This window comes from Chenopodium quinoa, unplaced genomic scaffold (genome assembly GCF_001683475.1).
Source record: "Chenopodium quinoa cultivar QQ74 unplaced genomic scaffold, ASM168347v1, whole genome shotgun sequence".
Lineage (NCBI taxonomy): Eukaryota > Viridiplantae > Streptophyta > Magnoliopsida > Caryophyllales > Amaranthaceae > Chenopodium > Chenopodium quinoa.
Genome location: NW_018745000.1, coordinates 3,518,368 through 3,543,704, shown reverse-complemented (window position 1 = coordinate 3,543,704; position 25,337 = coordinate 3,518,368). Strand labels below are relative to the sequence as shown.

At 34.3% G+C, this 25,337-nt stretch overlaps 1 protein-coding gene across 1 annotated transcript; it reads left to right on the top strand.

The window, feature by feature from the left end:
* Positions 1–18,849: 18,849 nt before the first annotated feature.
* On the top strand, positions 18,850–20,615 carry LOC110707579. The gene is made up of 4 exons (XM_021885606.1): positions 18,850–19,832; positions 19,887–20,049; positions 20,141–20,302; positions 20,388–20,615. Exons 1-4 carry the CDS (start codon positions 18,850–18,852, stop codon positions 20,613–20,615), a joined length of 1,536 nt encoding a protein of 511 aa, XP_021741298.1.
* The last annotated feature ends 4,722 nt before the right edge of the window (positions 20,616–25,337 follow it).

Genomic DNA, 25,337 nt, shown 5'->3' with positions numbered 1-25,337 from the left:
CATTCACTGAAACTGTAGGATTGAAAGACACATTATATGAATTGGGGTCAAAATTCCCAATTATTTTGATCTTGATTGTTGCAGTATCGCCTGTAATGTATGTGTCCCCTTCAAGCCAACTAAACACGAAAGCCGGCTTCGATTCATCATCTGCAAACATAAGGCGGAGAAAAAGGATAAGTTAAGCATATTTGAGTACAACACCACATCTGTAATTTATGTGTTACTGAAAATGGGTAGATTAAGGTGTATGAGTACATGGGTCAGCGAGAATTGAACCGAAGGCGAAGACGAGAAGTAGGAAGCCATGAATGAATACTTGAACCATGATGATTAGAAGGAATTAGTGATTTGGGAAGGATGGTTGTAGGTTTTTAATTGATTTTGAAAGCAAGTGTACAGATTAAAGGCGGGAAGTTTGTGGTAACTGCCTGTAAAGCCAATAAGACCGTAATTTCTGAATTTTGTAGAAAAACTAATCTATACTTTAGTATTTAAAAACAAAAATCATCATCCTTATAATGTCACATGTCACTAGTAGAATAAATGTGATGGGAAGCGGTTATAGGCAAGCGGTTTACAAAATCCGCTTCCCATTAGATTAATAAAAAAAAAATAAAAAAAAAAAAAAAAAGGAGGGAAGTGAAATGGCAAGCGGTTTTGGCCCGAACCGCTTGCCTTTTAACTAATGGCCAGCGGTTTGGCCTTGAACCGCTTACCATTAGTTAAATTGGCAAGCAGTTCAAGGCTTAACCGCTTACCATTTTAAAAAAAAAAAAAAAGCGGGCTCGATATACAGTACACCCTCCCTGTAATTTCAGTTCACGCTCTCCTCTCTTCCCAAATTTTTGAGCTTCCCCGCCTTCACTCCTCCTCGGTGTCTCCTTTGTCCTCACCTCTCTTCTCACTTCTTCAGATTCCGGCCACCACCACCACCACTCCATTCATATTCATTTTTTTTTTAATTTGGCTATTGAAGCTGCGTTTGGGGGTCGTGGGTCGAGGCTGCTGCTGGTGGTGGGTCGAGGTTGTTGCTGGTTGGTCGAGTTTGCTGGTGGTTGCTCGAGGCTGCCGGTGTTTGGTGGTGGTGCATGTTCGAGGGTGTTGTTGAACCGAGCCCAAGCACGCATTCTTCAATCTTCAATCTTTGTCTTTCTCACTCTCAAATTAGGGTGAGTTCTTGCTAAATTTTAGTTTCATATGTATTAATTGTTTGTTATTCCAAAATTTCAAGTTAGGGTTTCAAGTAGTTAATCCAAGTTTCATATGTATATATATATTGTTTGAATTTGAGTAGCTTTAAATGAAATTTATGAATAGAATATATATTAGTTAACATTTTAGTTTGTTAAATGTGGTTAGTAAATTGCAATGTATGAATATAATGTATTGCTATATATATATATATATATATATATATATATATATATATATATATATATATATATATATATATATATATATATATATATATATATATATATATACATATATATATATATATAAGTAAACTTAGTTTGATTTTGTATGTATGTTAATTTAATTATTAGCCCTATTTAAATGAATGAACTTGTTTGTTGTTGAATGTCAAATAAATGCAAATAATAATTGAATGCTTGCATCATCATTTGCCTAGATACCCGTTCGAGTCTTTTTCAATAGGAGAAAGTCTTGAATAGTCCCCAGTTGGGACTGTTCTTGGACGTTTAATCTCACTTAGGTAGTGAATGTATGTCTCTTTTTCGATTTTAAGGAATATCGGGGCTTCTCATTTCTCACCATGTTCTCTGGGTACATATGTAGGTAAGTTATTACCTACATCGTGTACTTGGAGAACTGGGGGGAAATGCTGCCGGATTTTCCTTAAAATTGAAAAGTTAACATACATTCACTAGTGAGATTAGACGTTCAAGGATGGGTTAGGTTGGAGTGATAAGGACCTTTTGGGAGCATTCATTTTTACGATATATAGATGATATATATGCTATGTACTTTGATTACATAATATATGTTACATTTATCATTGTTTGAAATGTGTTGGTATGTTTAAAGGCATATTAAAGAGTCAATGGATCGCGGTTGGATGTATGGTAGACGTGATACATTGGAATTTTTTAATGGGGTTCAAGAGTTTTGCAAGAGTGCTTCACAGTATAAGCTTAGAACGGGTGTCAATTACCTTTATTGTCCTTGTGTCAATTGTAATAATGTCATAAGGGTCAATAGTGTGGATACTATCATGGCTCATGTACAATGTCATGGGTTTAGGCCTCAATATCATGTTTGGGTTTGGCATGGTGAGAAGGGATCGTATAGGGAGAATGTTGTTGGCAATGAGACGCATGTTGAAAGTGCCGAGATTCATGTTGAAGAAGAAAATGGGAGTGATGATGGTGGTGAAGGGGATGACACCGAGGATGGTGGTGGTGATGATCACTTGGATGAGATGATGCGTGATGTTGAAGGTGAATTTGGTGACCGACCCGATGTATTTGAGTCATTATCAGAGGCTGCCAAAAAGCCTTTGTATCCCGGGTCCAAAAAATACACAAAACTCTCAGCCGTGCTTACACTATTTAACATTAAGTCTAAGCATAACTGGAGTGACACTAGTTTCACTTCTTTGTTGACTGCGTTATGTGATATGTTGCCAAATGGGAATGAACTTCCTAATTCTATTATTATGAAAAGAAACTAATGTGTCCATTTGGTTTGGAGTATAAAAAGATACATGCATGTCCTAATGACTGTGTTCTGTATCAAAATGAATATGAAGAGTTGGAGGAGTGTCCACGTTGCGGTAAGTCGCGTTACAAGCGATCAAGCTGCAATGCTGGTAGTAAAGGACCTCCTGCCAAGGTGTTGTGGTATCTTCCTATTATTCCAAGGTTAAAGCGTCTATTTTCAATACTAAAAGACGCCAAGAACCTAAGATGGCATGCTGAGGGAAGAAAGAAAAATGGTTTGTTGAAGCATCCTATAGACTCTCCACAATGGAAGAACATCGATATGAAGTTTAGGGCATTTGGTGGTGAATTCAGAAATTTAAGGCTTGGGTTGTGCACGGACGGTATGAATCCATTTGGCACTCTTAGTACTAAACACAACACATGGCCGTCACTTTTAGTGATTTACAACTTGCCTCCGTGGTTGTGTATGAAACGGAAATATATAATGCTTTCACTTTTGATAACGGGGCCAAGGCAACCTGGAAACGACATTGATGTTTACCTTGAGCCCCTTATTGATGATTTGAGAAAGATGTGGGACGAAGGTGTTACCGTTTATGATGCCCATAAGAACGAGATGTTTCTTTTGCGTGCTGCCCTTATGTGGACCATCAATGATTTTCCTGCATATGGAAATCTGTCCGGGTACAAGAACAAAGGGCATAAAGCATGTCCCATTTGTATTGATGACACACCGAACGTGTACCTTGACCACTATGGCATAGATGTGTACGTGAGGACCCGAAGATTTCTTAGGTGCGATCACCCGTATCGTAAGCAGAAAAAGGCCTTCGATGGGAAAGTTGAGAAGGGGGTTGCGCCTAGGCCATTGAGTGGAAAGGAGGTTTATGAGAGAGTGAAGGGTATTCCATGTGTTTTTGGTAAAATAACGAAAACAATTGACCCACACGCTCTCTTTAAAAAGGAATCAATCTTTTGGAAGCTTGAGTACTGGAAAGAACATGATGTTAGACATTATCTCGATGTGATGAATATAGAGAAGAATGTTTGTGATGCAATTCTGGGGACAATTATGAACATTCCTGGAAAAATGAAGGATGGCAAGAGTGCGCGGTTAGATTTGCAAGAGTGGGGTGTTCGTCCGGAGTTGTGGGTTCAAGCTAAGGTAGGGATGGCGAAGGCTAAGGAAAAGGGAAACGAAGATGGTGGTCAAAATCGTAAGGGGAAGCGCAAGGAAAAGGCCACGGGTATCGCAAAGAAGAAAGGTGATGGAAAAGGAAAGAACCAAAAGGTGTATTTACCTCCAGCTTGCTACACATTATCAAAGGAAGAAAAACGGAGGTTTTGTGCTTGTTTCTATGACATTAAGCTTCCATCTAGGTTCTCGTCAAACATGAAAAGGTTTGTTTCCTTAAATGGAGAATTGAAGTTGACAAGGTATGAAATCCCATGATTGTCACATGATGATGCAAGTTTTCCTACCGATACATGCATGTCCTAATGTCTCCACAAAACCAAACCCGATGATGAACAACCTTTCACCGCCATTATTGGTCGGGTTGAGTATTTAATTTTTGGAGTGCTTAAATCCATATTTCCATTTCATAAACCAACCCAATTCCTAGCCCATTTCCCCAAGCCATAACTTATTTTCCTCTTTTCGTGCCTTTAAACCCAAAATAATTCATTTCGTGTCCTTTAAAATCATTCATTTCGTGTCCTTTTTATAAAAACGTTTGATACAGTTTATTTTGGTCCATAATCTGGGTCCAATGATTGAATAGTTGGATGGGAATTTAAAATAGCTTTCCAACGATATATTAGAAGCCCAAATCAGAGTTATAACGAATAAGTTATGGCCAAAATATTAAACCGAGCCCAAACCGAACCTAAGCCCACCTTACCTACGACCCAATGATCACGTGGAGGGTCCAAATTATTTAATCCAATTCCTAAACCAATTAGGATTAATTGGATGCTTTTAGAAGTTTCTAAAAGATCTTAATTATCCTTTTTTGAAAAGATAAGATTAAAAAGTTTGAAATTGAATAAAACTTTTCTTTTTGAAAATCCTATTTCTATCTGAATTGAAAGACGTTCAAACATAGACAGATATTATTTTCGTGCCTCATAGTTTTTATCCAAATTTTATATGGTTGGATAGCCCTTGAAATTATCTTTCCAATGATATATTATAATATCAATTCCGAGCTATAACGAAAACGATATGAATTAAATAAAAAACTCTATCCAAAACCGATACCATCTCACTATTTCGGCCATATATTTTATTGTATAAAATATTTTAATCTGATTCTAATTGAGTTAGAAAGTAGACTTCAAGAGCTTTCCGAATATATCTTATTTATCTTATTCTGAATTCTAGATAAAAAGATATGATAAAAACAAAAACCGCAAAAACTGTTGTCTATCGCAAGAGTTTTAATCCGATTCGAACTCGATCTTTTCTTGATTCTTCTACCTTCTTTTTTCTCTATAAATAGAGGTCATATCACCCCCTTTTCAATCATCAACAAGCTTGATCACAAGTTTATTCTCTTCTCCCTCTTCAGCCTAAACACTAGCCTCCCTATTCTTTCATAACACTCCCCTTCAGCACTCCAAGGAGTCCATACTTGACTCGAGGTTCCTCCTTAAACCAAGGCGTGAAAAGGTAGAATTAACTGAAGGTTTGGACCAAATCAACTCTACTTTTAATTTAATTTAATTTCTATTTGCTTTATATTTTTATTGAAGTTACTAACAAATTCATGATGTAGCAATTTAAAGAAACGCGCGGAATGTGAGTAATTAATTAATTTAATTACTCTTATTTTATTTTCTTATTGCTAGTATCATGATTAGGTTATTTAATATTTGATTTGACTAACAATTTATTTTTAAATTGCTTCCAATATTGATGTTATTCTATTATATTTTTTATTGATCACCATATTGCATGTTTAAAGGGAATATGTAATTGGAAATCACGCTTAATAAGATAATTTGGACAACTGGTTTAGGTTCCTTTTTAATCTTGTTAATTAATTCAAGTAATCACAATATTTTAGAATTATGTGTTGCATTAATATTAAACCAATTTAGCTTAATGATAGTTTGGAGCAAATTGAATCTTTGTTTGTATGCCTTTGAGATCGCAGGAATCACTTTTCACTATAAGAATCGAGTAGAGGCCAATACGGGCGAATGTGACTCCATGACTCACTTCGTACCATCATCCCCGATCCTCCTTTCGTGGTTCCGAACCATATGGAGTTAGTAATCTCATGGATTATGAATGGGGTGTAACCTTCACGGGTCAATCGTTGTTGCCTATCGTTGTCCCTTATTCGTGGTTGCCTTTTTATGATCCGTGAACGGTTTACAAGTTCCTTAAAAACTTGTTGGCGGCTCCCTACTGTATTTTTCCCTAATCGTATATGTCAATTCCCACTTCCTATGAGTGTCAAGCATATTCACAACATGCTTTTAACGTAGGCGCACTTCGAGCGACGCCTACACTAGTTGATGATCATTGATTGATTGAATTGTTGCAATTAAATTGGTTGACATAGTTGTGCATGTGATTAATTAAACTAGGAGTGATCAACCTATAAGATTAATATAGATTGCATTTCAAATTTCAATGACATGAACCCTTGATTTGAGAATTGCTTTAATTGACTGAATTTGATTGTGATTGTCCTTGTTAGCCATTCATATTGAACCCTAGCTTGGCTTATAGGAGATAACCTTTGGATTCCTTTGATTGCAACTATTGTTTGTCCTTTGTAATGTTTGAATCAATTGAGTGATCTATCAATTAGCATAATCATTGAGCTTGCATGTAGAACCTATATTCCTAGTGTTTAGCATATTGATTGAATTTCTTGATTTGTCTTGATTCTTGATATTCTAGTTACCAACCTCAACCATTGATATTCTTCGATTTAGCTTGACAATAGACTATAGCATAGTTCCTACTCATTCCTTTGGATTCGACCCTTGACTTACCACATACTTGTATAAGGTTCGTTAAGTGTTTATAAATTTAGTTTGACCAAGGGAGAATTCGATGACGACCTAGTTTTTCCCCTTATCATATATTGATATTGATTTCTAAAATAATTAGATGAAAAAACACACACACACACAAACACACGCTGGTGATTGACATAAGTGAAAATCAAATGAATATAGCACACTCTTAGGGTATATTTTATTCACTTTAATAGACCTAAACTTATTTGAAATTAACTTAATTGAACTTATTTGATCCTATTAGAACTTATTAGACTTTATTAAACTTATTATTGAACTTATATAAACTTATTAGACGTTATTGAACTTATTAGAACTTATTAGACCTTATCGAACACGTTTTGGGTGTTTTTGTCCCTCGGGAGAGTTACAGGTCAGAGACTGGTTGCGCGCGGCCTGTACCTGCAAAACAACGGAGACTCCGGGTGGTTGGAGCTCCGCCTCTGACGATGAAGTTAGTACTTGAATATAAACGGGAGAAAGCGCGGAAAAAGAGATGAGATCTTCTCGGATTCCAAGATTAGGGAATTCTTTTATGTAAGAGAATGTAGGGTATGTTGTAATAATTGCATATGCCCCGAAAACGGGGGAAATCTTCCTATTTAAAGGGTCATTGGTAAATGTGCCTGTTATTAGGTCACTCTGACCTAATTATTCTTGGCTGCGCCGAAATACGGCTTTCTCGGGATTTGGGCCATTAATGGCCGCCTTTTTCTCCCGAGTTCTAGGATGGACTCGTGTCGAATAGATATTGATCCAATTCGGACCAACCAGGGTATGACACGTATCAAGGTATGATTGGACCACGTGGCATGGGTAAAGTTACCTAAAATAGAACATATTAGAATTTATTGGACCTAGGGATGGCAATGGATCTGGACCCGACCCGGATCCGTGGATCCAGATCCGTTTTTCATGAATTTGGGTCTTCAAATTTTGGACTCGACGGATTCGGGTCCTGCTGACAAAAACGGATCTGGGTCTGGGCCCTAGACCCCGGATCCATATCCGTGGACCCGTTTTTTTTTTTTTCCTATTAAAAAAAATAAAATTGTTTGTTTATTTCTTTATTAAAAATGTTGATAATGTTAGTAATGATAAAGATTAACCCTTTCAAGAGATGAATTTTGGATGCTCATATTATATACATCATCGTTGTTTTTTTCACTAGCTCATATGTAACATCGTATTTTTTTTGTTGTTTATAATTTTAATTCAAAATATGAGTGTATAAGTTGGTTAATTTGGGGTTGAACTTAATAACCAACAACGTAAGTTTGAAATAAATTTTTTGACCAGAATATTACATTTATAGCAAAAAATTAGGCAAACTATATTGGACCCGTTTTAGATCCGGATCCAGACCCGGATTTGTTGGACCCGACAGATCCGGATCCGGGTCTTCATTTTCTAGACCTGACGGATCCGGGTCGGATCTGGATCCTATATACAAAAACGGATTTGGATCTGGGTCCATCCAAACCCGGTCCAAATCCGACCCGTTGCCATCCCTAATTGGACCTTAGATTATTACTTCTCTTTCCGATCCGTGTTTTAATAAGTATTACACTTTTTTTACTAAAAAGTTACACTTCAATATTATATATTTCTCCTGTCATAGGCCACACTGAAACCTATTATTAATTTATTTTTTTATCATTTGTTTCCTCTCACATTCATTGCTTTTCAATTAACCCCAGTATTTTTCTTTTACAATATTTTGATACTCCAACTACCCCACCCACCTCTTATTTTGCTTATGTCAATTAAATTGACAAAAATTATGTGCTAGTTAAAGTGTATCACTTATTATTATTATTATTATTATTATTATTATTATTATTAAAACCTACAAATTCAATCAATTTACAAGAAATTGGTAGAGATTCGAGATACAATATGGCCCCCCACCCCTCTAGCTATAGCGAACCCGATCCTACTGAAGATGTGAGCAGCTGCACAAGCACCAATATCTTGAGTCTTAGCGAACGCCTAAACCTGCTTCAGCAACGCAATAGCATCCTTCTCTAAATCCCCTAACTAAGAAAAGGAGAAAGGAAGAAAACCATAGCCAGTAGCCCTGCAACGTGCCCCATATTTGTCCCACTTTCGCTGAGCCGCCGCCGACACAACACGACTAGGAACGAAGTTAGACAACCCCGATTGTGTTAAAGGTGAAGACCCCTTCAAGTCGACACATACATCACGACCACTATCCCAGAAATAAAGCAACACATCTGCAGGTCGTAGCGCCCCGTCGTTCCCTCTAATCAACCCAACGTTAACCTCCTTTCGAGCAGAAATCCTAGACCGAAAAAAAATATCAACAAGGGTGTCACGAACAACGTTGTGCCGATGCTTAATACCTACCATCCTAGCACAAGACACTGCATGATCCCCATAAATATCTCCATCAAAAACCCTTAAGCAAGCATAAAACGGTGTTGAAACGGAGAACAAAGGACCACCCAATCGATAGCAAAGAACACTACGGTAAGTCTTACCATTCATAGTCTGACCCAAACCCGATATCGAGACCGTCTGCAACCAGGCCGACGAGTGATCCCCCTGCTGGGACTTCCATAAGGCAACCTAACGCAGAGATAAGTAGAAAGTGGAATCCGCAGATGCAGTGACCTTCGTGAAATAAATATTTGCCAATTTTTTCATGAGTCTAGGGCAGGGATCTCACTAGGGTTACTCAAAAGGTCAGTCTCCACAATCTTGTTAAAAAGACTTAGAGTACCATCAAAGGCCGGTCTTGGATTAACAATAACAAAATCGCAAAGAAGCGTAGCCTGAAGACCAAAAGACTAGAGACGCGACGCAAGGAAAGCATAATGTTGAACATCACCCGCCGAATAGACACCCAAACCACCATAAGAAAAAGGTAAGGTGGCAAGTCGCCATTGCCAATCACCAAAACCAGGCCCCGAAGCAGTTACAATGCGCTCCAAAGAAGCTCGAAGGGCCACGTCAAATGAAACATGCGCCGTTTCAAAAAGACGAGGAGGACAAGTGTGCATTGCAAAGTAGAGTTTTGAAACCCCATTACACGCGCGAAGAAGCAACAACTAGCCTTGGGGATCATCGAGCTTAGCAACAACATCCATTAGCACAAAGGTCTTCGACACTCTCTGCGAAACAAGCTCACCACAGAAAGAGGAAACAACACTTATAGGACCACTCAGCAACTTAACACCATGCACAGGACAACCAATATCTGAAGGAAAGACACCGACAAGACGACTAATTGTTTATTATTATTATTATTATTATTATTATTATTATTATTATTATTATTATTATCATCATCATCATCATCATCATCATCATCATCATCATCATCATCATCATTATTTAATGGAATAGGTCTTTAATGGACTATGCCTTTATTGTGTAAAGTCAATATATAGGGCTAATTGTTTATTATATTTAGGAAATTTGTAAGCTTCAAACACGCTATAGTTCTCAATTTTTATTTTTATTTTTTTCATTTACTCTCCCTTCACCTCTAGACAGTGCATATCCCTTTTCTTTAATTCTAATCTTAGGCCTCCCGTGAATGATGTTGTCAAAATAATTCTTTTTTCAACTTAAGCCCCGATTTTATCTACGTTTACCATTGCATCCCTTGTGTCATTGTAAATTTCACACCTAAGTTGTGGCTAGTGGTGACGGATATATGGCAACGACCTTTCCTAACAATATGGAATCCCGGCCCAAATGTTACCTACATACGAAATATTGTGTGATTAATTGATGGTGCATGTGAATTAAAATTAATAATGCCTATTTATAATAAGATAAAAATCTTAGCTTTATAATATTAAATCATATATTTTTAACATAATTTTTATCTTTATTTTTTTTACCCACTCTCATTTTCTAAAAAAAAATAAAGATTATTATCTAGAAGGATTATGTTGTGACTTTCTTAAAATCATACATGATAACAATCCTAGATTATATTTTTTTTTTAATTGTGGTTCTTTTAAATCATAATAATATTATATTATCTTTATTTTTTCAATTTTAATTTGTATTCATGATATTTTTTTTAGGATAACATGTTTCAATAATTTTGTATAAAATTATGATTTAATATATTCATAAGATTAATTATTTAAATTTTCAACCACTATAACTTTCACTACAAAAAAAATGAGAATAGGCAACACTTAAGATTGCAATACTTATAGAAATGTTACTCTTAATAATCTAACGCAAAAATATTTATTCGTTACCTTGAACTAAAGTAACAGAAAAAAAAGTGTTGCTCTAGACTATATAAGGCAACAATCGCTTTAAAGTGTTACCTTTTTCTTGTCTAAGACAACAAACATAATAATTGTTGCATGTAAAGATAACAATAACAAAACTATTGTTTGAAAATGTTACATTAATATCTATGTTGTCATCTACGCAACATTTATATTAAAAAGACATCTTTGAGGTCACAAGTTCGAGCCCTACTATACCAACCACTAAATGCTTGGGAGTGGTAACATTTAGAAACATTTTTGAATTGTCTCCTTAGATGGCAACATTTTTCATTTGTTGTCTTTATAAAAGTGTTGCCTTTTGTATCATTTTACCTTGGCTTTCAAAATTGTTCCCTTTGAATAAAAATGTGTTGCCTTATGAATAGACAACGGGGGCATATATTACGCCTCATATGTGTTGCCTTAGCTACAAAGCAACACTTTAATTTTTTTTATAGTAGGGAATGATTTTACACTGTTACCTTTGCTTTATTTTGTTGTAGTGATTTTTACTTCATAAATCTCATTTTTCAATCAATTTTGGAGAGATGTTGATATATACACCCGGGTGTACCATACACCCATGATTATTTGTTCTCATTTTGATGATTATTTTTCATTTTATCATCAAATGAAGAGAAAAAACTAACCTTAGGTTAGTTGGTTGTACAGTACATCCAGGTGCATATAACAAATTCTAAATTTTGGTCGAAAGTGTTGAACAAAGTTAGTTTTTATTGAGGCATAAACGTAAACACCCTGTAATAAAAATAAGAAATTAAGTTAATTTAATATATTCATCAAATTAATTAATTAAAAACTAAAGAGGACTACGAAAAAATTTAATAAATGTAAACAATTTATAAAAATACCTCCTCGTCCAATAGCACCATATCCAAACTTATTAAGTTATCTTGTTTGCGGAAGTTTAGTATGTCAAATAGGCAAGAAATTCGTACTTTGAATTTCTAATCATTTTTGCTTAGATCTGTATGTAAAAACAAAATTTAATTAACAAAACATAAACATGTAATATTTAAGTATCCTCAGCTTATAAAATTTAAGTAATGATTACAAAAATAAATTTAAACTGATTTTAAAAATTAAAATAAGAATTACCTAGCCATTGATTACCAAAAACGCCACAAAATTACTTATACAAAATTCACTTTATATGATTTTTTATTGATACGAAATTTGGTTAGTGTCGTATAATGCATCAATTTATAATGGTAGGTATAACAAATTTTAAATTTAATTATGATTAAAGAACAATTTTTGGTTCTTATAAAAAATTCCATCAAAAATTATCTTTAATGGTAGTTTATCATTTAAATTTAATATTATTTATGATATAATCATATAATAATATACTTTTATCTAAATTATCATATAAGTTATCGTTTTTCTAGATTATCATGTTTTAAATATATAATTACACGATAAAAATCCTTATGATATACTTTTTTTGTTTAATTTTTTTTTGAAGTTAAAAAAAATATTTGTTGTTTTTATCTACAGGGCAAAATTATTATATCTCATTCGCCACTTTTTCTTAGATGGCGAGTGAATTTTTTCTAAAATAAAAAATAAATTTAATCTTCTATTGGTCAAAATAATACATTATCTTATGTGTAATACCTCGTATTTTTGAAACGTATTTTCTAATTAATTAATTAGTATTTTCTAAAAAAGGATATTTTAAGTAATTTATTTTTCTATTTGAACTTTGGAGCCAAAATGATATTTGAAATTTGGCGCCAAAAGTAATTTAAAACTCAATTATTATTTTTGGATTTTGGATAAGATTTATTATCCATTTATTTTTTTTTAAAACCGGATTATTTACATATTTCGGATATTTTAATTACATTAAAATAATATTTTATTAATTATTTAGGATGGTCGTTCCCAATAATTAGCTAGGGATTTTTGATTTTCCATGTATGGAAAATCTGATTTTTCTTGGTTATTTATTGGTGAATAATTGGTATTTAATTTATTAATTATTTAATTATTTATTCTATATTTTTTATACAATTATATTTATTCCTTAAAACGAGCAAAAATCTTCCTAAATACTATAAAGTGAATCCGAAAATCTAAGCTATGGAAAGCTCAAGATTTTCGGCGCTCTAATATTACTTTGGGGGAAATTATTTTGGTAAAATCGCATTTTTAATTATCTCCCAAAATATCTTATTTTCCTTAATTATATTTCTCCATCTTTTTAATATTTGATCATCAAATTCTCTTGCCTTTTATTCTTCTTAATTATTCCCCAAATAATTCCAATTTCCTTATTATTTTTCATGACATACATACATTCCGTATTCAGTTATACATAATCACCTTAATATCAAAACTTTCCTTAATTCTTTTACTCACTTCTCCAAGTAATCTCTTAAACCCTACTTACCATAATTCTTCCTACATTTTCCTACAATAATTCATGCTTACACTAGCCTATAAATACCCCTTCATACCTCTCATATTCTTCACACCAAATCTCATTTATCTTCTTCTCTCTTATTCTTCTTATTTTCCCTAAACCTTTTTTCATATTTTTCTTCTCCTCGTTTTACACAAATCATCTCGTTTATATTTGAAGCCAGTTTTTTGGCACTTATGCTCATTTGAGGTATTGATGTTTCACATAAGATTGTTCCTCTCGAATAATCCTTGAGGTTAGGCTGAAGAATCACCCAATTACGAGTTATATTGAAGGAGTTATGACCTCTGAAAGTTTTGCCTATTCTTTCCAACGAAAATTTAATTCTCTTTAATCCTATTCTTTTATTTTCTTCATGGTTAGTTTTCTAAAATACAAATACCTATTTCAAAGATATAATTTTATATTAAAGTATCATTTTAAAGTGTTTTATAGTCCATGCACATTAGATTTGAGTTTATGTTGTGATAACCTTATGGTTATGTTATTTGCAAGGTGTATTCGTGATTGAAATTTGAAAGTGCGAAGTGTTGATTGATATTCGGAATCAAGGTTCTTGAGGTTCTTTTTGTGTGGTTTTTCTAGCAAGGATCAAGGTACGTTTAGGTGGCTAGGTACCTTTGAAAGTGATTGGTTTAAATAACATGTTTTATATGATTTTATTGGAGATTGAATTAAATTGATTTGAATTATGTTTGGAGGTATTGATTTTAAAACTTAATTTGTTTTTATAAAAGTATTTTGAATGATTGATTTTTAAATCATGTTTTGAATGGTTTGAATTATTTATCATGTTTAAATATAGGAATTAATTTTAAAAGGTTCGTTGAATTAAATAAAAGCTTTTTCAAGGAAGAGTTATTGATTTTGAAAAGTTATTAATATGAGATTTTATATTTAAAAGGTTTTGATTTTGAAAGTATGTGGAATTATTGAAAAGGAGTTTGAATGATATTGGAATTTATTGGATATTAAAAGGATTTATTGAACCATTGAATTATTATTATTAATGCTTTTATAGCATGTTGGTAATCCCACTATGCGGATTTTGTATATTGATAAGGCCTTAGACTTTATATGACCAGGTCTTTCCTAAAGAATAACCTTGTAATATAAAGAGACTAGATTTAGGGGTGTGCACACTTGGATGAGGAATTGGATTAAAAGAAATTGGTTCTTAATAAAGGAATTGGTTTTATTAACTATTATTTTTGAATATTGAATCATTGGAATCAGGTTTGGAATAATGAGTTTGGAATTTATTGGATTAATTATTGTAATTGATTTTTACAGCATGTTTGCAAATAAATTGAGTTTACATTATCTTGCACTTATCGTACTTAGCATATTTTGCTAATCCGTATTTCTTATTTGTTTTGGTTCGCCCTGTTTACCGTAATGGTAAGCAGTGTTGAGTATTTTTAGGTGGAGTCATGAATGAGCATATGGTAGTCCAGGGATTTGCTTCACCTAGTTTAGGAGTGTTGATCTTTATGTTTATTTTGAGTACTCATGACTATAGTAACTATTTATGGTTTATAATTAAAAGAAGAGTATTGAAGTTTTCCGCTGTAAAGTATTGGTTTTGTTTAGTAAGTTTTGAGTAGCCTTGCGTTAATCACGCGGTGGTAATAAGCCCGAGTCTATCTCTACGGTATAATTATACGTATTATACTGGTATTTCCGTAGAAGGAGATGTGGGGGTGTTACATTATGTGGCACGCCGAATGCTTTCGAAAAATGTGTACTTTATATATATATATATATATATATATATATATATATATATATATTATATTATATATATATATATATTAGATTAGGCCTTATCAGTTTCGGTTTAACTATTAATCGATTCCAAGTTACATTACCAAATAAAGTCGGTTTGAAGTTAATTTCAATTTTACTTCAGATCGAATTCGGATAGAAAATTTAGGATCTAACCAGTTTGAAACCAGTTCGATTTCAGGTAAACTTTTTGGGTTCGGGTAAATTTTTAACAGCCTTACTATTTAGGAGAATTTTCCAAATACTTTGTTACAATTAATAATGAGCAAAGGTACATAGCTATCATTGAGAATGTAGTTCTCCGTATTTTTAAAATTTAATCTTGCTAAATTTGTGTATTTTTTTAAAAGCTGCACTTCCTCTTTTGAAAACACTTACAATTTAATAATATATCTTTACCTATTAATGATCCTCACTCTCTCTATCATTTATCACTCCTCTAATAGTCCTCACCCCATCTCACAATGCTTTAATTTTCATTAAAATAATAATTGTTCTATCTTTTCTTTCATTTTTTTATTACTTCATCTACCGTACTAACATCTTACTCTCTTCGTTTCGTATTGATTGCAACAGTTTAATTAACACATCCATTTCATATTATTTTCAACACTTCTATATTTAGAAAGGATTCACCATTATTTATAATTTCTCTCTTCCACTAACCCCACTTTTCACAAATATTTTATTATTTCTCTTTCTTACAAACCTCATTGTAGGCGTCGTTCGAAGCACGCCTACGTTAAGCATGTGTGAATATTCTTGGCACTCATAGAAAGTGGGGATTGACATATACGATTAGGGACAACGAATAGGGACAAATAAAGTAGGGAGCCTCCAACAAGTTTTTACGGAACTTGTAAACCCTTCACGGATCATTAAAAGGCAACCACGATTAAGGGACAGCTAAAGACAACAACAATTGTCCCGTGAATATTACACCCCATTCATAATCCATGAGATTTCTAACTCCATATGCTTTGAAACCACGAAAGGAGAATCATGAATTATGGTACTAAGTGAGTTATGGAGTCACATTCGCCCGTATTGGCCTCTACTCGATTCTTATTATGAAAAGTAATTCCTACGATCTCAAAGGCATGCAAACAAATATTCAATTTACTCCAAATTAAATTATTATTAGACTAAATTGGTTAGATATTAATGAAACATATAATTCTAAACGGTTTTTTCACCAAATGCCCTTGAACTTTTCAAAAATTCACCAAATACCCTCAAGTTTTTCAAAATTCACCAAATGCCACTAACGTTTTTTAATATTCACATCGTGACCTCAAAATACCCTTGACTTTAAAGTTCATTTAGCAATAAAATTTAATTCACCAAATGCCCTAACTTTGTTAATTAATTACACAAAATACCCTTATTTTTGGAAGTACAAGTGTACAACGTCTAGTTTAAAATTTAAGGAAACAAGCCGTTAGTTTTGATTTTCACCCTTTATTTGCATAAATACTCGATACTTAGCATCCTCTTATTTGTTTAAATACAAATTTTTAACTCCTTGAAAAATCAATCTAAATCATCCTCCTCAATGTATGAGAACTTTTGCATAAGAGTTGCAAACAAATCTTGTTGTAGTAGGAGAAAATTTGCAGTTGAACTTCTGAGTCCGCTAGCTAGTCCACGGACAAACCCAAACTATATACTAGGGTGGGTATATACTAATTATCAAGCCGCATAAAAGGGGCTTGAGTTTGCTATATTCAGTCTGCTGGACAAAATATGAACTATAGCCCAATCCGTTTTCCGTCCAAGCCCGTAAGTAATCACCTCTATTTCATTTAGCCCTCTTTTTCTCTATTTGCAAGGTCTTCGACACTTCTTTTTATGAATAGAGAATGTTTGCAACTCTTACACAAAATTACTCATATATTGAGGAGGATTATTTAGATTGATAACTCATGATGTTAAAAATTTGTGGTTATGCAAATAAGAGAGATGATATGTATCGAGTATTTATGTAAAAAAGGGTGAAAATCAAAACTTACGGCTAGTTTCCTCAAATATCAAACTAGAAATTGTACTTCCAAAAATAGGGGTATTTTGTGTAATTATTTAACAAATGTAGGGCATTTGGTGAATTAAATTTTATTGCTAATGGAACTTTAACGCCAGAGGTCACAGTGTGAATATTAACAAACGTTAGTGGCATTTGGTGAATTTTGAAAAACTTGAGGGTATTTGGTGAATTTTTGAAAAGTTCAAGGGCATTTGGTGAAAAAACCGAATTCTAAATTATTATGATCACTTCAATTAACAAGACTAAAAAGGAACTTAAACCAGTCGTCCAAATTATCATATTAGTTTTGATTTTCGATTGCATATTCCCTTTAAATATGCAATATGGTGATCATAATAAATAGAATAAACATTAATATTAGAAGAAATTTAACCATAATATCGTTAGTCATATCAAATAATAATAAACCTAATATGATACTGGCAATATTAAAATAAAATAAGTAATTAAATTAATTAATTATTCACATTTCGCGCACTCCTTTAAATTGCAGCACCATGAATAAATCTTTAGTAACTTCAATAAAAATATAAATCAAATTGAAATTAAATTAAATTAAACGGAAATTTCACCATATACCACTGAGTTTAAGCTTAATTCACCGTATACCACCAAAAACTTTCAAATACACCAAATACCACTCAATTACTGTACATTAACACAAAATGCCTTTTTGGCTAACTGCCCTTAGTGAGCCGTTTGGGGTAATTTACCATTATTCCCTTATACATCAAAGTGGCGCCATCAATCAAAAAGCTTTACACTTTCTACGATCAAAGGTAGATGTTGCTAGTAAAACAGTAATTACGGGTTTTTTGTTTGAACACAGACGCTGGTTGGTGCGTTTTGAGAGAGAGGAAGTTGTTAGTGAGTGAATTTCGCTCCTCATTCTTACCTGGGCTCAAATAAGCTTTCTTATGGAATTGTTGTTCTCATCAATTTGTTTTTCGAGCTCTGATTTTGTTTTTTTTTTAGCGAAATTTAGTTAGGGTTAGGGTTTATTCTACAATGATTATGTTAGTTTGAATGTGTTGCTAAAATGTCTGAATTGTTGATTAATTTAGGTTAGATTAAGTATGATTTGTTGCATGTGAATTGTTTGGAGTGTGATGTTAATTGTTGTTGTTTATTATTCATTTTTAGGATGAGTGCAGTGTGGTTATTAGTTCGTTCCCCAAGTGGTACTTTTGATCTTAGGGTGGATGACACTGATCAGACTAATTTGATGGAGTTGTTTGAGTATATGTTCGAGGATTCAGTGAAGCAGAATGTTTTCCTCCCTTAATACTTCACTTTGTTTGTGAGTAAACCCAGAACTAATCGTAAGTTAGAGTTAGTTGATGATGGGGCAATGTTGAAAATGTGGGAGTGGAATGAAGGGAAGGATGAAATAGAAGTGTTCATTGAAGAGACTGAAAAACCATCTGTAGTGTTTCAGTTTGTAGAAGCTAGTTGGGCAAGAACTTTGAAGTTGAGGGCTGACAAAATTAAGTAGAGGGAGGAAGAGAATAGGAGAAATGAGAGGCAGTTGAAGCTGAGGAGGACCTTAAGGCCCAAGAACCATTTACAATGGTTGTAGAGGTCCCTATTATGAATGCAAATGAAGATAAGCTTGAATATGTTAGGGTATTCAACAGTGCAGCAGCTGATGAGTCATTTCCAAGAGATTCTCAACCTGAACCCTCTCAAAATGAACCAACTCAACCTCAACCTTCACAAAATGAACCATCAGCACCCAAAAAATCTCCAAGAAGGAAAAAAGTAACTCCACCCCCACCACCACCTCAACCAAACTCAGCAGCATCTAGTTCTGCTGGTAAACCAAAAGAGCAGACTAGACTTAAACAAAAAGAGTGGAGGGTTCCAAGAAGCACAGCAAACAAGTATGGTCTTGAGGTTGGCAAAAATAAAAGAGGAGGAAGGGAAGGGAGTACCAGGAGAAAAAGACCTGTGACTGTTGAGGAGAGTGATGGTGAGTCTGATGCATGTCCTTCTGATGATTCAGAAGATGATGACTATGAAGTTTCTGAAGCAAAAGATGATTTGGATATGGAGTTGAACCTTGATGATCAGTATATTGTGGAAGAGGAAGACCTAGCTGATAATATTCCAGAGAAGACATTTGAAGATTACTTGGATGGTTCTCATGTGTTATACAAGATGTACAAAAATGGCAAGGTTTGGTCTAACTTACCATTTGGTTCAATTCAACTTGAACCTTGGTTAATATTTGAAAACAAGCAACAATTTCATGAGGTATTTAGAGATTTTTGCATACAAGAAGGATTTGTTGTGATAGTTGGCTATGCTGACAACTATAGATATACTGCAAAGTGTATGATCAATGACTGCAATTGGAGGATTCATGCAGCAGTCCTTGTTGATAAAGTCAGCTGGGAAATAAAGAAGCTAGAAGGGGAGCATACAACTTGTGGGAGGTTGGAAGAGAACCCTATGGTTTCTTCAACATGGCTCTGTAGACATTTGATGCAAGATCTGAAGGCAAATCCAGAGATCCCTGTTGATTCATTGCAAAGAATGTGCCTGGAAAGGTATAGGATCCAAGTGAAGCTCAAACTATTTTTCAAAGTGTAGTGTTTAGCCAGGGAGCAAATACATGGTGGTTTTGCCCAGTCTTATGCTCTCTTTCCAAAATATGCTAAGATGATTAAGGCCACAAATCCTGGCTCATATGCTCTCATCACCTGGACTGACAGTGGGATTAATGGTGAGAAGTTCAAGGCATGTTTCATCTCCTTTGCAGCTCAGGTGAAAGGCTTCTTAGGGGGTTGCAGACCCATTATAGGCATTGATGGTGCACATCTCAGTGGCTATTACAAGGGATTCATGCTCACTACAGTTGCAATTGGATGATAATAATGAGATTTTTGTAATAGCTTATGGTCTGGTTGATACAGAGAGTATAGAGAGCTGGACTTACTTCTTTAGAAACCTAAGGATCCTATTTTCCCAGTATGGATCTGAGAGGGATGACTGGACTTTTATAAGTGACAAGATGAAGGTTAGTGACTTACTATTTTACAATTTTCTATGCTTTTGTTTCATATGTTAATTTCCATTTACTAATTTTGTGTTGTTCATTCAAGGGTGTTGAATCAGCCCTCTTTGAGGTGTTCTCAAGGGCAACTAGGAGGGTATGCTGTCATCATGTGTACTCTAACTGCAAGACAGCTGGATGGAGTGGAACAGAGTTCCATAAACTTTTCTGGATTGCTGCTAATGCATACAATTCATATGTGTATGACAAAGCAATGTCAAAGATAAAGAAGTATGATGCAAAAGCATTTCAGAACCTGACAGACATTGAAGAGTAGTGGAGTAGGCACAAGTTTGACACAATAGTTTGTTGTAATCATAACACAACAAACTTTGTTGAGTCATTCAGCTCATGCACAAAGGACAAGAGAGATTTTCCTGTCTTGACTTTACTGGAAGGTAACATCTAACCCTTTATTTGATATGGATACAATAGATAAGGAACATATTCTGATGTTTGGTTTTTTTTGTTATTTATTTTTTTAAAACTTAAACTAGCTGTAAGGAATTGGTGTATGAAAAGGATAGGTTCCAGGTTTGACACAGCAATAGATATGGACCCTAATGAGCTAACAGAGTATGCTAAAGGGGTTTTGGAAACAAGAAGTGAGGAGTCTAGGTTCTGTCATGTGGCAGCAGCTGGTGGTGGGGAGTTTGAGATGAGGGATGGGCATGTGAAGTTCACTGTCACACTGCAGACTATGACCTGTGGGTGTGGGAAGTGGGAAGTGGCAAGGGTCAGGGATACCATGCAAACATGGTCTAAGGGTCATCTACAGCCAAAGACTTCAAGCCAGAGATTTTGTGTCACCATACTTTAAGGGGGCTACTTACAAGCTCACTTATGCAGACCACATCCATCCCATGGCTGATCCAAGTCACTGACCAGCACTTGATGTGCTTGAGATAGCACCACCAACTATTAAAAGAGCTGCAGGCCGACCAGCTAATTAGAGAAGGAGAGCATCTCATGAAGAAAAGGAAAGAGGCACAAGAACAACAAATGCAGTCTGTGCAAGGAGTTGGGACATAATGCCTTAACCTGTAAAGCAAGAAAGGAAGCAGCAAGACAAGCAGAAAATGCAGCATCCAGTTCACAGCAAGGCAAAGGAAGGGGGAAGAAGAGAAAGGCTGCAAATTAGAAACCTTGAAGCTGCCAGAAATAATGTATAATTTTTTGGGAAAAACTTTTATAACTAATGTGCTAAGTGTCATGTTTTTTTTGGACAAATTGTAAAGTACTTGGTGTAAGTACTTGGTTTAATTGGCACAAACTTATTTATTACATTTCAGGGAAATGTACTACAACTATTGCACAATCATGTAGGCATAATTTTTTGAGCACAAAAGCTATGAATTATAATGCATATTACTTTTTGCAATGATACAATCATGATACTTATTGCACAATCATTAAGGAAGTGTTCAACGGCTTATTTTTTGAAAAAAATTACCGTTTTCAAAAAATGGGTAAATGATGAAATATCTTTTAAAACATGGTATATGGTGAACAAACTTTTGCATAAAATGGTACACGGTGAAACGGTAAATTACCCCAAACGACAGTTAGCCAAAAAGGCATTTTGTCTTAATGTACAATAATTGGGTGGTATTTGAAAGTTTTTGGTGGTATACAGTGAATTAAGCTTAAACTCAGTGGTATATGGTGAAATTTCTGTAAATTAAAAGTAAAGTTCATCTGCTCCAAACCCTCAGTTAATTATACCTTTCACGCCTTGGTTTAAGGATGAAACCTCGGGTCAAGTATGGACTCCTTGGAGTGCTTAAAGGATGTATGGTAGAAGAATAGGGAAGGCTAGAAATTAGGTTTGAGCAAGAGAGAGAGAATAAAAAAGGTTTTGATGTATAAGAGAGGAAGAGAGAATGATTTTGTGCCATGAACTGCAGAAATAAGGGGGTATTTATAAAGAAAATGCCTAGGGTGAAGCACGGAACCCTAGAAGTGAAGTGCCACAAAGAAAAACCCTAGAAACACCGTGTCACGGTGAAAAATACTGTGACATGGTGCAGAGTATCGTGACATGTCACAAAACACCGTGGTGCGGCATTTATGCCGTGACGCGGTAGATGCAGTTTTTACGCGTTTTTTTAAAACGATGATAACTTTTGATCTGTAACTCGGAATAATGCATATAACATATCATTGGAAAGATTATAAAAATATTGTGTATATTTTAATATATGATTGCTTTAGTGAAAAGGTGTCAGTTGTGGGTCGAGTTTAGTGTTTTGCTCATATCCTTTTCGCTTTAAATCGAAATTGGGCTTATGATATATAGATGTAAAGCATATTGTAATTCCTATCCAATAAAATAATAATTTTATCAAAATTATATAGCCACAAAATCATATTATCTTGGTTTTGTGATGTGGACACAAAAAGAGGAAAATAAGTAATAGTTTGGGGAAATAGGCTAAGAATTGGGTTGGTTTATTAAATGTATTGGATTGAATACGAATTTAATAACTCCAAATATTAAATACTCAATAATGGCGGTGAAAGGTCGTTCATCATTGAGTTTGGATTTGGGGAGACATTTTTAGGTGTCTACACTCACACACACTATTTTTTTTTTTATAATTTCTCTTTCTCTTAGTAACAATACTTTATATTATAAGCCTATAAGGGGTTTTTTTTTAAGAAGGGAAATTAATTAATTAGATAAAGTTCCAATACAGCATAGAATCAGAGTTCATTATGCCAACTAAAGAAATAGGGAATCCTATTGCTTTCCACAAAAACAAGAGCAAAGAGTTTGTGTGACTTAATTCATACAAAAGCAAATACACAAGCACAAAAGCTAAATAAACACGTAGAGGAACAACATGAACTAGGGGTAAAAACCAGATCTTTCACTTTATAGCAGGTCTCCTTCATAAACATCCCTGATGGATGCAAGGAGGGTTGTCAAACAACTTCCCCATACCATCAATAGCTTCCTTGTCCACAACAATTTTGGTGAGTATATGAGCAACCCCATTCGCACCTCTAGGCACATAGTTAAACTCGAAATAGCAACCCTTGGTGAGAAAAGCCTCCATGTCTTTGAGTATTGTAACCAATTCACTCATTTCGTACTTCCTAGCATCTTGAATAGTTCTTTTAAGAGAACTTGCATTTGTTTCAATGATCACCTGATTGAAATTGGCATCAATAGCCATTTGCATCCCTCCCCTAATCGCAAGAAGCTCGGCCTCCGCTGGATTCCTAGACTTTGTCTTCCATGCTTTTCCAATCATCCAAGCACCATTATCATCACGAATAATACTACCTGCTTCTCGCCACTCCTTCACCTTTCCAAGCACTGTCGGTATTGATTTTAATAAACCCTTGATCCAGCCTTTTCCAGATGCTAGCAACTGCTACAATAGCTAGAACTTTTGACTTACCCTGAAACGTGTTTGTAGACACCAAATTTTGATCCCACTTTTGTAATTATAACTATTATTATCTTTTATTATTATAGTTATTGTTTTTGCAAATAATTACTATTATTTTTCCAAGTATTTTTATAACTTAATGACGTTTTTTTTATTATTTAAAACAAAGAAAACGAGTAATAATAATGATTTTTATTCATAATTTTAAAAATACATGTTCCAATTTGTACTTCAAAGCTACTAAATTACAAAATACTAAAGTACAGCGAACATCACCTTCATTTTTACCCTGCTCCACCGAAGTAATTTTTAGGCTTTACTTGTAAATTAGCAAGAAAATTAATAAAGCTATTAGGAGGACCACTAGCCCCATAATGTACATGAAGTACAACCGTATCATCCTTATGTCTTCCTCCACTAGTAGAAAATTACAAAAAGGCACCGAGCTATGCCCACCGGTTTTTAAGAACCGGTGGAGAAAAAATGGGTGGGATTTAAGTGAAATGATAAAGCCACCGGTTCAAACCGAACCGGTGGGGAAAATATTAATCCCACCGGTTTTGAACTGGTTGCAATGTTAAAAAAAATACACTCTCTTTGCTTATAAACCCTAAGCAAGCTTCTCCTCCCTCCCCTCACTCTCTTGCCTCTTTCTCTCTCCTCTCAGCTCGCTTCCTCTTTCTCTCTCCTCTCAGCTCGCCTCTCCTGCCCCTTTTTCAATCTTGATCTCTTCGTTCTACTCCTTCTCATCTCCTTCCTAAGCCCTCCTCAATGGCCTCCACACAACGAAGCCCTCCACCGCACTTCGAGCTCGTCCCTTCTCTCCCTTGATCTACTTCTCTTTCCCCTCAATGCCCACCACCGCCACCGCCACTAACCATCTCCACGTAGACCGGCCATTTTCGCACTTTCATGGTTTTTTATGGTCGAATAATGAATGTATGTGTCTTTTTTTTCTTTTTTAATTTTTTCGGGTTTCTGGTTTTAATTATATGAGGTTAGGGTTTCCAAGTTTAATTATTCATGTTAAATGCCTTGATTTTTTTGGGTTTTTTAGCTGATTTTCTTGGTTTGATTGATTTTGAAATTTTCTTAAACTTTTTGTTTTTTTATTCGATATTTTGGGTTTTTTGGTTTAATTGATTGTTCTATTTTACTTGATTTTCTAGTGTATTTCGGATTGTTTTTTTTTTAATTAATTTCAGACTGATTTCTGGGTTTTTTTTTTTTTTTTGGAATCTTCTGGGTGTAATTGATTTTCGAATTGTTGGGTTTAACCGTTTAATTGATTTTTTTTTTAAAAAAAAAATAATTTATGATGGGTTTTTATTAATTTTGGTGTCCAAATTTGATGTAGGTTCACATCACAAAAATATTCAAGCAAAAGGATTCAACATTTTGATTTTGGAAATTCGATTTTGCAGTTTTTTTTTTTTTTTTTGAAATTGTGAAATACTGTAATAATTCATTTGATGAATATACCGTTGTCTCACATTTTTAAGTGAAAAAGCATATTATTGGCATTTATTTGATGAATATATCGTTAATGAATATATTGTTGCAATTTATTAATATTGTTGTCTAACATTTTTAAGTGA